The sequence below is a fragment of the Phaseolus vulgaris genome, chromosome 8 (genome assembly GCF_051622355.1).
Source record: "Phaseolus vulgaris cultivar YP4 chromosome 8, ASM5162235v1, whole genome shotgun sequence".
Classification (NCBI taxonomy): domain Eukaryota; kingdom Viridiplantae; phylum Streptophyta; class Magnoliopsida; order Fabales; family Fabaceae; genus Phaseolus; species Phaseolus vulgaris.
Window position 1 is genome coordinate 44331070 of NC_143505.1, and position 16216 is coordinate 44347285.

A 16216-nucleotide genomic window follows, 5' to 3' on the forward strand; every position below is an offset into this window, starting at 1 on the left:
ATAAAATCGTTAATGGAGTTTTTTTTACTTAGGATTTGGACTTCCACTCAAAGAGATCTCCTTTTTTACACATTTTTTCATCTATATTTCAGTTTGTGTAGCAACCTGTAGTGGAAGTGGAATGAATTTTCGTTCATATCAATAGTACATTCAAGCATCAAGGTGAAATTTTTTCCTTCCTCTTTTCTCATAATTGTTTTCATTGTTCATTTTTTTGCTAATAAAATCATTAATTAAGTTATTTTTGGGCTACTTAGGATTTGGACTTCCTCTCAAAGATGTGCAGCAAAATTTTGTTGGGATGGAGGAAATTTTGTCATATCCATGCACTTTGTGAAGACCACAGATTGATCTTTGACAGTGGAATAACCTCAATTCATATTATGGTGTTGTTAGTGCTATGAAAATTCAATATTGTATTCTTCTGAATTTAATGTCCACCGGAGAAAAATATTTGTTTATTTTATTTTAGTTATCAAGTTTTGTTTAGATACATGGTCAAATTTTGTAATTTCATACTAAATATTATTATGGAATGTTATTTTGTATTTTTTATTTCAATATGTTACTTTATAGCTTACTTTGAAAAGAGACATGAAATGTGTGTTATTTCTTTATAATAATGTGTTGGCATAAATAAGTTAAACTTCATAAAAAGTTATTCTTCAATTTAATGTATTTAATTATATTTAATGTATTTAATTTTATTATTCACATTAATGTATTCTTTCGAAAAACTTTAACGTTAAGATTATTCGCATTATAATATTATTCAAAATTCAAATTCAAAATTTAAAATTCAAATTCAAATTCAAAATTCAAATTTGTTCAAAATTCAAAACTTTAATGTATTTAATATTCAAAATTTACAATTCCAAGATCATTAATTACCTCATATCTTCTTTTTTCTGACTTATTCTGCTGCACACTTATTTCCAATTCCAAGATTATAATAATTATTATTATTAATCTTAAAATATTTTCAAATTTTACAATTCCAAGATCATTAATTACTTTTCTAATTCATATCTTCTTTTTCTGACTTCTTTTGCTGCACACTTATTTCCAATTCCAAGATTATTATTATTATTAATTTTAAAATATTTAATTTTTCATATTTTCAAATTTTACAATTCCAAGATCATTAATTACCTTTCTGATTCATATCTTCTGACTTCTTCTACTGCACACTTATTTCCAATTCCAAGATTATTATTATTATTATTAATTTTAAAATATTTATTTTTTCAAATTTTACAATTCCAAGATCATTAATTACTTTTCTGATTCATATCTTCTTTTTCTGACTTTTTTTGCTGCACACTTATTTCCAATTCCAAGATTATTATTATTATTAATTTTAAAATATTTAATTTTTCATATTTTCAAATTTTACAATTCCAAGATCATTAATTACCTTTCTGATTCATATCTTCTTTTTCTGACTTCTTCTACTGCACACTTATTTCCAATTCCAAGATTATTATTATTATTATTAATTTTAAAATATTTATTTTTTCAAATTTTACAATTCCAAGATCATTAATTACTTTTCTGATTCATATCTTCTTTTTCTGACTTTTTTTGCTGCACACTTATTTCCAATTCCAAGATTATTATTATTATTATTATTATTAATCTTCAAATATTTAATTTTTTAGATTTTCAAATTTTAAAATTTCAACAACATTAATTACCTTTCTAACAATACTTTCATTATGCTTTCTTACTATTTCTGGTCCTATTATTTATTTTCTATTATAAACAAATACAAATATTAAATTAATAAATGTAGTACTTAAATAAAAATTTACAATAAATAAAATACATAAATTATTGAAAATTAAAAATAAATACAAATTATAATTATTGAATGTCATACTTAAATAAAAATTTATAATAAATAAAATTCTTAAATTATTTAAAAATATAATTAAATACAAATCCTAAATTATTGAATCATACTTGGATAAAATTTTATAATAATAATATTTTTAAATAATTTAAGAATTTTAACATAAAAATCCTAAATTATTTAATGTCCTGCATAAATAAATAACTTTTTTAAATTATTCTAAATATCAAAATAATAATAATAATTATAAATGATTTAATTCCTATTTAAATGAAAATTTGAAATAAATAAAATTTCTAAAATATCTAAAATCCTAAATAAACACAAATCATAACTTATTTTATGTCATACATAAATAAAACTTCAAAAGTTTTTAAAAATCCTAAATAAGTACAAAATCATAAATTTTTTTATTTCCTACTTAAATAAAAATTTAAATTGTTCAAAATCTTAAATAAATAAATATCTAAAGATTTGTAATATCATTCTTAGATAAAATCAAAAAATAATTAAACTTTATAAATTAATCAAAATTCTAAATAAATTCATATCCTAAATTATTTAATTTCATTATTAGATAGAAATCTAAAATTAATAAATTTTTACCTTTTCTAAAATCCTAAAGAAATATAAAACCTAAATTATTTTATCTCCTAAATAATAATATCAAAGAAATAAATTTTCTAAAATTACTAATTTGGATATACTTATGTTTATTTCTTATATATTAATATTTTCATTGTATTTTAGGATGAGTCTTTTTCTACATATAACTCTTTATTGTTACTAACTTTCTTAACAAATTTTATCAGTTTGTTATACTTTAATTATTTATCTCTGTGTATTATTTACGTTCATGTATTGTATATATTATTTTAGTCTGTTTATTTTTTTATTTATTCGCATATGCTAATGATTATTTTTTATATATTTTTAATTTTTTTATTTTATCATTTACATTTATATATATATATATAAAATAAATACAAATACTAAATAAGTGAATGTGATACTTAAATAAAAATTTACAACATATAAAATTGCTAAATTATTTAAAATTTTAAATAAATAAAATTCTAAAATTATTCAAAATATTAATAAATAATATTTCTAAATTATTTAATACCCTACTTAAATAAAAAATTTAAATAAATAAAATTTATAAAATATCCAAAATCTAAATAAATACAAATCATAAGTTATTTTATGTCATACATATATAAAATTTCAAAAGTTTTTAAAAATCCTAAATAAATACAAAATCATAAATTATTTTATTTTATATTTAAATAAAATATAAAATAAATAAAATTTAAAAGTTTTCAAAAATCCTAAATAAATAAAAATCCTAAAGATTGTAATGCCATTCTTAGATAAAAATTGAAAATTAATACAATTTTAAATTCATCAAAATTCTAAATAAATCCATATCGTACACTATTTTATGTCATTATTAAATAAAAATTAATAAATTTCTATGTTTTCTTAAATCTTAAATAAATACAAATCCTAAATTATTTTATTCCTTACTTAAATAATAATCTCAAATAAATAAAATTTTTAAAATTACTTATTCGTATATGTTCATGTTTATTATATATATATATATATATAATTATATAAATTATATTTTTTACATAAAAGTGAAAGAAAATGCGTCAAATAAATCAACAAAACTTAGAGCGGGATGAAATAATTTTATGTTAAATGATTTTGAAAAAGACAATAGTATGGTTTTCGAACCAAAGGTTGACATACTAAATAAATGAAATTCGGGTTATTCGACTGTAAAGATGAGTAATTTTTTACATAACTCTGTATTGTTACTTACTTTTTCAAAAAAATTGTCAGTTTGTTATACTTAAATTATTTATTTATGTTAATATATTGTATGTTTATTTATTTTTATTCACATATGCTAATGATTATTTTTTATATATTTATATATATATATATATATTTTTTTTTTGTCATTTACATTTACATTTATTTATATATATATATGAAATAAATACAAGTCCTAAATTAATGAATGTCATACTTAAATAAAAATTTTAAATAAATAAAACTTCTAAATTATTTAAAATTTTAAATAAATAAAAATTCTAAATTATTTAATGTCTTACTTAAATAAAATATATGAAATAAATAAAGTTATGAAATTATTAAAAATATTAATAAATAATAATTCTAACTTATTTAATGCCTACTTAAATGAAAATTTTAAAATCAGAAATTATTTTATTTCCCACTTAAATAAAAATACAAAATGAATAAAATTTTAAAGTTTTCAAAAATCCTAAATAAATAAAATTCCAAAAAATTGCAAAGTCGTTCTTAGATAAAAATAAAAAATGAATAAAATTTCTAAATTAATCAAAATTCTAAATAAAACTACATCCTACATTATTCAAAATATTAATAAATAATAATTATAATTTTTTTAATGCCCTACTTAAATAAAAATTTGAATTAAATAAAATTTCTAAAATATCCAAAATCCTAAATAAATACAAATCATAAGTTATTTTTATCTCATACATAAATACAAATCTATATATTATATAATTATGAATTATATAAATTGACAATAAAGATTTATGTGCACAAGTAATAATATATATGACAAAATGTGATTTCATAATTTAAAATAATTTTCGCCTACAATATTTTTATGAAAGAAACACACATTTTTTATTACTTTTACTATAACTGTACTTGGTATAATATAATGAATTAATTTTTTAATTAGAATAATTATTCTGAGAGATTTTTGCATATTAACGTAACATGAAATTGGTGAATAGTACTTCATTTTCTTCGTAAATATCTTATGGGAACATAATATTAGATAATTATTTATATAATGTAAATTTGTTCAATTTTTCTATTGTAATGTATATGTTATGGAAAAAATTTATTCATTCCTTTTTATTTATAATTAATTTGTGTACTACTAATCTATGTAGCATAGGCACGGACACGGGAACACGAGGACACGGGGACATGGGGACACGGGACATGAGGACACAGGTACACGAGGACATGGATCAATATATTATATAATTATGAACTATATAAATTAACAATAAAGATTTATGTGCACAAATATTAATTTATATCACAAAATGTGACTTCATAATTTAATATGATTTTCGCCTACAATATGTTTCTGGAAAAAATACAAATTTTTATTACTTTTACTATAACTGTACTTGCTATAATATAATGAATTAATTTTTTAATTGCAATAATTATTCTGAGAGATTTTTCCATATTAACATAGCATGAATTTGGTGAACAGTACTTCATTTTCTTCGTAAATAACTTATGTGAATATAATATTAGATAATTATTTATATAATGTAAATTTGTTCAAATTATTTTTTTCTATTGTAATGTATTTGTTATGATAAAAATTTATTCATTCATTTTTATTTATAATTAATTTGTGTACTACTAATTATGTAGCATAGACACTAACACGGGGACACGGGGAGACAGGGACACAAATCTATATATTATATAATTATGAATTATATAAATTGACAATAAAGATTTTGGTGCACAAGTATTAATTTATATGGAAAAATGTGACTTCATAATTTAATATGATTTTCACCTACAATATGTTTTTGAAAGAAACACACATTTTTTATTACTTTTACTATAATTGTATTTGGTATAATATAATGAATTAATTTTTTAATTGCAATAATTATTCTGAGAGATTTTTGCATATTAACTTAACATATAGTTGGTGAACAGTACTTCATTTTCTTCGTAAATATATTATGTGAACATAATATTAGATAATTATTTATGTAATGTAAATTTGTTCAAATTATTTTTTTCTATTGTAATGTATTTGTGATGGCAAAAATTTATTCATTTCTTTTTATTTATAATTAATTTGTGGACTACTAATCTCTATAGCATAGACACTGACACGGGGACACGGGACACGGGGACACGGGGACACAGATCTATATATTATATAATTATGAATTATATAAATTGACAATAAAGATTTATGTGCACAAGTATTAATTTATATGACAAAATGTGACTTCATAATTTAATATAATTTTCGCCTACAATATGTTTCTGGAAGAAACACACATTTTTTTATTACTTTTAATATAACTGTACTTGGTATAATATAATGAATTAATTTTTTAATTGCAATAATTAATCTGAGAGATTTTTGCATGTTAACTTAGCATGAAGTTGGTGAACAATAGTTTATTTTCTTCGTAAATATCTTATGGGAACATAATATTAGATAATTATTTATATAATGTAAATTTTTTCAAATTATTTTTTTTATTGTAATGTATTTGTTATGGCAAAAACTTATTCATTCCTTTTTATTTATAATTAATTTGTAGACTACAAATCTGTGTAGCATAGACAGTGACATGGGGACACGGGGACACAGGGACACAAATATATATATTAAATAATTCATATAAATTGACAATAAAAATTTATGTGCACAAGTATTAATTTATATGACAAAATGTGACTTCATAATTTAATATGATTTTCACATACAATATGCTTATGGAAGAAACACACATTTTTTATTACTTTTACTAGACCTGAATTTGGTATAATATAATGAATTAATTTTTTAATTACAATAATTATTCTAAGAGATTCTTGCATATTAACGTAGCATGAAGTTGGTGAACAATACTTCAATTTTTTCGTAAATATCTTATGGGAACATAATATTAGATAATTATTTATATAATGTAAATTTGTTCAAATTATTTTTTTTCTATTGTAATGTATTTGTTATTGCAAAAATTTATTCATTCATTTTTATTTATAATTAATTTGTGGACTACTAATCTATGTAGCATAGACACGAACACGGGGATACGGGGACACACGAACACGGGGATACGGGGACACACGGACACAGATCTATATATTATATAATTATGAATTATATAAATTGACAATAAAAATTTATGTGCACAAGTATTGATTTATATGACAAAATGTGACTTCATAATTTAATATCATTTTCGCCTACAATATGTTTTTGTAAGAAACACACATTTTTTATTACTTTTACTATAACTATACTTGGTATAATATAATGAATTAATTTTTTAATTGCAATAATTATTCTGAGAGATATTTACATATTAACTTAGCATGTAGTTGGTGAACAATACTTCATTTTCTTCGTAAATATCTTATGAGAACATAATATTAGATAATTATTTATATAAAGTAAATTTGTTCAAATTATTTTTTTCTATTGTAATGTATTTTTTTTATGAAAAGTTTTCTATTGTAATGTATTTGTTATGACAAAAATTTATTCATTCATTTTTATTTATAATTAATTTATGGACTACTAATCTATGTAGCATAAACACTGACACGGGGACACGGGACACAGAGACACGAATCTATATAGCATATAATTATGAATTATATAAATTGAAAATAAAGATTTATTTGCACAAGTATTAATTTATATGACAAAATGTGACTTCATAATTTAATATGATTTTCGCTTACAATATGTTTCTGGAAGAAACACACATTTTTTTATTACTTTTAATATAACTGTACTTGGTATAATTTAATGAATTAATTTTTAAATTACAATAATTATTCTGGGAGATTTTTGCATATTAACTTAGCATGAAGCTGGTGAACAGGACTTCATTTTATTCGTAAATATCTTATGGGAACATAATATTAGATAATAATTTATATATTGTAAATTTGTTCAAATTATTTTTTTTCTATTGTAATGTATTTGTTATGACAAAAATTTATTCATTCCTTTTTATTTATAACTAATTTGTGGATTACTAATCTATGTAACATACACACCGACACGGGGACACGAGGACACGGGAAATAGGGACACGGGGACACAGATCTATATATTATATAATTATGAATTATATAAATTGACAATAAAGATTTATTTGCACAAGTATTAATTTATATTACAAAATGTAACATCATCATTTAATATGATTTTCGCCTACGATATGTTTCTGGAAGAAATATAAATTTTTTTATTACTTTTACTATAATTGTACTTGATATAATATAATGAATTAATTTTTAAATTGCAATAATTATTCTAAGAGATTTTTGCATATTAACGTAGCATGAAGTTGGTGAACAATACTTCATTTTCTTCGTAAATATCTTATGTGAACATAATATTAGATAATTATGTATATAATGTAAATTTGTTCAAATTATTTTTTTTCTATTGTAATGTATTTGTTATGACAAAAATTTATTCATTCCTTTTTATTTATAATTAATTTGTGTACTACTAATTTATGTAGCATCGACACTGACACGGGGACACGGGGACACGAGAACACGGGGACACAAATCTATATATTATATAATTATGAATTATATAAATTGACAATAAAGATTTATGTACACAAGTATTAATTTATATGACAAAATGTGACTTCATATTTTAATATGATTTTCGCCTACAATATGTTTATGGAAGAAACACACATTTTTTATTACTTTTACTATAACTGTAATTCGAATAATATAATGAATTAATTTTTTAATTGCAATAATTATTCTGAGAGATTTTTTCATATTAACATAGCATGAATTTGGTGAACAATACTTCATTTTCTTCGTATATATCTTATGTGAACATAATATTAGATAATTATTTATATAATGTAAATTTGTTCAAATTATTTTTTTCTATTTTAATGTATTTGTTATGACAAAAATTTATTCATTCCTTTTTATTTATAATTAATTTGTGTACTACTAATTTATGTAACATAGACACTAACACGGTGACACGGGGACACGGGGACACAAATCTATATATTATATAATTATGAATTATATAAATTGACAATAAAGATTTATGTGCACAAGTATTAATTTATATGACAAAATATGAGTTCATAATTTAATATGATTTTCACCTACAATATGTTTATGTAAGAAACACACATTTTTTATTACTTTTACTATAATTGTATTTGGTATAATATAATGAATTAATTTTTTAATTGCAATAATGATTCTGAGAGATTTTTGCATATTAACTTAACATGAAATTTGTGAACAGTACTTCATTCTCTTCGTAAATATATTATGGGAACATAATATTAGATAATTATTTATGTGATGTAAATTTGTTTAAATTATTTTTTTATATTGTAATGTATTTGTTATGGAAAAAATTTATTCATTTTTTTTATTTATAATTAATTTGTGGACTACTAATCTCTTTAGCATAGACACTGACACGGGGACACGGGAAGAGGGGGACACAAATCTATATATTATATAATTATGAATTATATAAATTGACAATAAAGATTTATGTGCACAAGTATTAATTTATATGACAAAATGTGAGTACATAATTTAATATGATTTTCACCTACAATATGTTTATGTAAGAAACACACATTTTTTATTACTTTTACTATAATGGTATTTGGTATAATATAATGAATTAATTTTTTAATTGCAATAATGATTTTGAGAGATTTTTGCATATTAACTTAACATGAAGTTTGTGAACAGTACTTCATTTTCTTCGTAAATATATTATGGGAACATAATATTAGATAATTATTTATGTAATGTAAATTTGTTTAAATTATTTTTTTCTATTGTAATGTATTTGTTATGGCAAAAATTTATTCATTCCTTTTTATTTATAATTAATTTGTGGACTACTAATCTCTGTAGCATAGACACTGACACGGGGACACGGAACATGGGGACACAGATCTATATATTATATAATTATGAATTATATAAATTGACAATAAAGATTTATGTGCACAAGTATTAATTTATATGACAAAATGTGACTTCATAATTTAATATGATTTTCGCTTACAATATGTTTCTGGAAGAAACACACATTTTTTTATTACTTTTAATATAACTGTACTTGGTATAATATAATAAATTAATTTTTTAATTGCAATAATTATTCTGAGATATTTTTTTGCATGTTAACATAACATGAAGTTTGTGAACAATACTTCATTTTCTTCGTAAATATCTTACGGGAACATAATATAAGATAATTATTTATATAATGTAAATTTGTTCAATTTTTTTTTATTCTAATGTATTTGTTATGGCAAAAACTTATTCATTCCTTTTTATTTATAATTAATTTGTAGACTACTAATCTATGTAGCATAGACACTGACATGGGGACACGGTGACACAGGGATACAAATCTATATATTATATAATTATGAATTATATAAATTGACAATAAAAATTTATGTGCACAAATATTAATTTATATGACAAAATGTGACTTCATAATTTAATATGATTTTCACCTACAATATGTTTATGGAAGAAACACACATTTTTTATTACTTTTACTATAATTGTATTTGGTATAATATAATGTATTAATTTTTTAATTACATTAATTATTCTGAGAGATTCTTGCATATTAACGTAGCATGAAGTTGGTGAAGAATACTTCAATTTCTTCGTAAATATCTTATGGGAACATAATATTAGATAATTATTTATATAATGTAAATTTGTTCAAATTATTTTTTTCTATTGTAATGTATTTGTTATTGCAAAAATTTATTCATTCATTTTTATTTATAATTAAATTGTGGACTACTAATTTATGTAACATAGACACTGACACGGGGACACGGGACACGGGGACACAAATCTATATATTATATAATTATGAATTATATAAATTGATAATAAAGATTTATGTGCACAAGTATTAATTTATATGACAAAATGTGACTTCATAATTTAATATGATTTTCGCCTACAATATGTTTATGGAAGAAACACACATTTTTTTATTACTTTTACTATAACTGTACTTGATATAATATAATGAATTAATTTTTTAATTGCAATAATTATTCTAAGAGATTTTTGCATATTAACTTAGCATGAAGTTGGTGAAAAGTACTTCATTTTCTTCGTAAATATTTTATGGGAACATAATATTAGATAATTATTTATATAATGTAAATTTGTTCAAATTATTTTTTTCTATTGTAATGTATTTGTTATGACAAAAATTTATTCATTCTTTTTTTTTATAATTAATTTGTGGACTACTAATCTATGTAGCATAGACACTGACATAGGGACACAGGAACACAGGGGGACACAGATCTATATGTTATATAATTATGAATTATATAAATTGACAATAAAGATTTATGTGCACAAGTATTAATTTATATGACAAAATGTGAATTCATAATTTAATATGATTTTCGCCAACAATATTGTAATGTATTTGTTATGACAAAAGTTTATTCATTCCTTTTTTTTATAATTAATTTTTGAACTACTAATCTATGTAGCATAGACACTAACAGAGGGACACAAGGACACGGGAACACGGGACACGGGGACAGGGGACATAGAGACACAGGGATACAGATCTATATATTATATAATTATGAATTTTATAAATTGACAATAAAGATTTATGTGCACAAGTATTAATTTATATGACAAAATGTGACTTAATATGATTTTGCCTACAATCTTTTTCTGGAAGAAACACAGATTTACTGATAGTGTTTTGTAATAATTGTACTTAGTATAATCTACTTAATTCTATTTTTTAATTGCAATAATTTTTTGGAAAGTTTTTTTTGCATATTAAATTAGAGCATGAAGATAACATGAGATTGGTGAAGAGAACTTTATTTTCACCATAAATACGTAATGGATACATAATATTAGATAATTGTTTATATAATAATTTATTTGTTCAAATTATTGTATTGTATTTATTATGACAAAAATATATTGATGAATTTTTAATTATTTATGTTATGTTATATTAAATTTATTAATATATTAAAAATATGTAAACTTATAGTATTGCAATATATTTAATTTCATTTCATAAACTTAATAATTTATATATATTTAAATAAAATTATTATTTTTAATATTAATATTTAAATATAAATATTAAAAAAATCTCTGTGCGTTGCACGGGTCAACCGGCTAGTATACAATAAAAAACAATCATCTAATCATCCTCCCAATACCTCTTTTTGCATTTGGGTTCAAAATACATATTAAACAAAAGGCAATTACTCAGAAGAAGCATTTTAACCCTGATGAGCATGACGCTATGAGAAACAAAATAGCTTTGACCACACGATTATATGCTCTAGTCTTGCACACAAAAATCTACAAGAACAACACCCAATAAAGAACAGTTTTTTCGGCCAAAGCAATTAAACTGAAAGATATTAAGTTATACATACTTTAGTCAATACTCTGTAAAGTAAATCATTATACTGCCTCCACCCAATTGTTGTAAAGAAAGGCAGAAAATTTCTGGCTAATAGTCTGAGGAAAACACAACAATAAATTAGACAAATCATTCACTTCCACCAGCAGGACCCACAAGAACTCCTTGAGCAGACCCTTCCTTCCTACCAGATTCATCCTTCACCTCAGCATCAGCCTTCCTTATCCTGATTTTATATTTAGTCTCAAACTCAGTAATTTCCTTTTTCTTCTTTTCCAATGCCTCATTAAGCCTTGCAACAACCTCTTCCAGACCCTCTTTATTTCGCTGCACTGCAGGCAAGACCTCTTTGATGGTTCTCTCCACAAGCACCCCTCCAATCATTCGATAACATCGTCTAGATTGGTCAAGAGGCTGAATGGCATTCATGACCAATGTGTGCTCACTAACTTCCATCTCAAGTTCAGTTATTTTGGAGTAAATTTGGTTGAGATCAGACCTCATTGAAGCATACATATTTGCAACAGCTTGTTCATTTATTGGTTCCTTGCCACCTTCAGCTTTGGCCATGATTCTACACTAATGAAAAATAAACCATCTCCAAGGTAAAGAAAGAGAAGTGTAATAGTAATAAACACAAGTATACTAGGAAAATGTTTGGAATATTGTGAGCTTTATCTTTCTTTCAATTCAGTACAATCCGTTTCTTTCAGGGCTATCCAATCTATAAAGAGATATACAGTAAGAAGCAATAACATCAACATTCATAATTAAAATCAATGTCACATGTTTTTGCCAATACTTTCATGCAAAAATCCATATAAGATGAATCCCTCTTGTAAAACAGACATTGGATTTGGTTGTTTTTCAGGTCTTTATTTAAGCAAAACACACAGCGGTAACAATTTCGTGGTTCACTGGTTCTCTCTTACAAGTTTGTGTCTGTTTTGGGTGTTGATGTTGCGTTCTCCTACATCATGAAAAAGTGGTGTCTTGGACAGCCTCTGCAATCTCACTACTCTCCCATTTCCTTTCTATTGTGTGTTTCATTGATAGGGTGGTGCAAGCTATAAACTAGTGGGTTGGGTCACATTAGGGTTCTAGTTTTTCTAAGTCCTCTCTTGCTATTTTGGATGGTTGGGCTCAGTTCTAGTCCAACAACTTTTTCTTTGTTTTATATAAAAAAATAATATATAATATAATCAACTAGAGTAATCATAAAAGTATAACAATAATAGAAAAATATAAAAACTATTTAAAAATAATATATAGTATGATCCACTAATGATATAAAATATAAAAAGTTATCAAACATAATATAGTGTGAAATTATTATGTTAATTTATAGTATTCTAATGCAACTTTTATACTAAATATACTCTCTACTATTTGAGTTCTACAAAACTCTCACGAGTCTAACAACCTTATCAGTCAGCACTAGCATTTTGCAAAATAGAAAAGGTATTATACTCTAAATGATCAGAGAAAGACGTCACAGGCATGGTAGTCAAAATCGCAAGTTGAATCTTAAGATCGCACAATTTTACGATATATACTCATGGTTGCGGTGGCGCAACAACATTTTAAGTGTTCGTAATGTGACGGGGTGCGGCACGGTGGCTTGGTGTGGCAGTAACAGATGGGGTAGTTGGGGTAGTGTTTAAGACAGAGGCTGCTCTCCTCTCCCCTTCCCTTTCAACTTCCCCATTGCAGTCATGACTCCTGTTCTCCTCTCCCCTTTCCTTACACCTAATTATGTACACTTTATAGATTATAAGGTTCAATTATGAATTTCATAAAATTTGTAGGATCTAACTATACGTGTTACCATCTTCCGATTTACTATTGATGTTTATCTATCCGATCCTAAGTATCCGATCATAAAGGCAAGTTGTAACCAACACTCAAAAACACTGTAGCAGAGACCGAAGCCACTACCAGAAATTAAGTGACAGCAACCAAAAACTTGGATTAAAAGTTTATATCTTTCTTGTAGGAAGGAAACACCGTTAGCAACAGACCTGTTGGATAAGGAACTAAAGAACTGTGCATGAATAACCAAAAAATGACAGACAAAAATCATATCAAGATTAACTATGTTATTACGAGGATACCAGTAAAATCTAAGACTTCATCTGACATTAGTTATTTAAAACACACAAAATTGCATGACATGACCTATCCTATGAACAAAAAGGAGAACTTTCATAGATAGTGATTTCTTTCTGATCCCTAATCAGTTTGAGGGTGTCAAATGGATTAAAAAAATTCCTAATTATCTGCATAAAACTGGATGAGGGAGGGTTAGATTATTAAAAGCGGTAATTTGACACTTTTATAAGAGCATTATTCCATAACACAAAAATTAGTACAACAATTTATATCACAAATTTTCCATTAATCAGCAAAATTAGCAGATTAATCAACACTACAACTTCAGCAGTAAAGTTTTAATCTTTAGATAAAACAATAAAAAAAATCATGCAAAATCAATAAACCCCACAACTTCAATAGCAACAGTTTGACCACCTCCAACTTACTTTTATCTCAATAAACTCAGTTTGTTATCATGTTTGAAATAAACTGACCTTTAGGGTTTCGCGTTTCGTTTTCGTTTCACTTTGCGTCTTCTGTGGAGTGCGCGGAGGTGGTGCGTCTTCTCTGAAGAGAGTGCGGCGGTGGTGGCGATTGAGCGGAGTGGTCGCGCGGTGGTGACGGTTAGGTCGCAGGGTGGTGGAGGTTCGTACGTTCGTGCGTTCGTGCGGCGATTGCGGTGGTCACGGGTTGCAGGTCGGTGGTGTCGGAGGTGCCGTTCATCTTATAAGGTTACAGATGTATAGTGTGGAATTAGGGTTCTGTTTTTATTTTATTGGGCTACACAAGATGGGCTCCAAATTGGATTTTTTTTTAATTAATTGAGGTGCAGAATTGTTTTTTGTTTGGAATGCTCTTTTTTTTAATTGAGAAAACTTGCAGCAAATTTTGTTTTTCAGAAATTAAATTTGGAGCAATGTATTTTTTAAGAAATTTATGGGAATGGACCGAATTCAACTACTGAGCTCAATCGAAGTACATTGTTTTACATTGTTTTAATTAAGGAATCGAAGTACATTGTTTTAATTAAGGGTGTATGGAAAAATCCAAATCCAAATATTTAGATCAGATTTAAAATCTAAATCTATATTTTTTGGAAAAACAATTTGGATTTTTGTAAATCCAAATCCAAATATTTGGATTGGATTTAAAATCTAAATCCATATTTTTTATAAATTTATATAATATTAAAAAATTATTAATGTAATGTAATTTAATTTTTTTATGATAAAGGTTAATTATTAATTTTTTTAACGTTAAGCTTATGTTTTCAATTAGTTATTAATTTTAATATTTTATAGTAGCTTAACTTTTTACATTTACGCATTTATTATTTATTTAATATATACTTAAATAAGCAAGTTTAATTTTAGGAAAAAAAATTTATCATGATTTTATTTTCAGTTATATCTATTCAGATAAAATATAAATTAAATAATTTTAATATGTTTAATTTAAAATTTTCGTATTATGCATGTTTTAATTTTGATAAAAAAAACTTAATATAAAATTACTCCGTTATTTTTATTAAGATAAAACATTCTCTATTTTTTATTTTTTTGATATAAAAATTATTTAATTTTTAAAATATTAAAATAAATTATATAAAAGGGATTATTTTTCACTGATGTCAATTCAGTAGAAAAAATTTATTTTTCAAAATTCTAAAATGAATACCCTCTTGATGAAAAAATTTATTTTTCAAACTAAATTTATATTTTCTAAAAAAACTAACAATATTAATATAAAAATATGTAAAAAAATTAATATCATATAAATATTTAAAATATATAATAAAATAATAATTTAATAATACTAAAAATTAAAATTACAGATAATCAATATTCAGTGATACAGAAAAAGTAATTATATACAATTACAAACTATACATAAAATTGGTGATTTTTTTTTATGTTATTGTTAAAGTAATCAGTGTAAAAAATCAACCATTGAATTTATATTTTACTTAGAATATTCTTTAAATG

The 16216-nt window shown here is 23.5% G+C and overlaps 1 protein-coding gene across 2 annotated transcripts; it reads right to left on the bottom strand.

Moving 5' to 3' along the window:
• Nucleotides 1–11910: 11910 nt before the first annotated feature.
• On the bottom strand, nucleotides 11911–15021 carry PDF2 (prefoldin 2). 2 transcript variants are annotated; one of them, XM_068628665.2, is made up of 2 exons: nucleotides 14726–15021; nucleotides 11911–12711 (listed from the first exon to the last, which is right to left on the bottom strand). In XM_068628665.2, exon 2 carries the CDS (start codon nucleotides 12705–12707, stop codon nucleotides 12267–12269), a length of 441 nt encoding a protein of 146 aa, XP_068484766.1. In that variant the 5' UTR covers nucleotides 12708–12711; nucleotides 14726–15021; the 3' UTR covers nucleotides 11911–12266. The 2 variants fall into 2 exon arrangements, with proteins under 2 accessions (XP_068484766.1, XP_068484767.1); XM_068628666.2 differs by having other exon boundaries at nucleotides 11911–12716; nucleotides 14726–14986.
• Between the last annotated feature and the right edge of the window lie 1195 nt (nucleotides 15022–16216).

Coding starts and splice junctions, on each gene's coding strand:
- PDF2 (XM_068628665.2), bottom strand. CDS start 12,707: ATGGCCAAAGCTGAAGGTGGCAAGGAACCAATAAATGAACAAGCTGTT.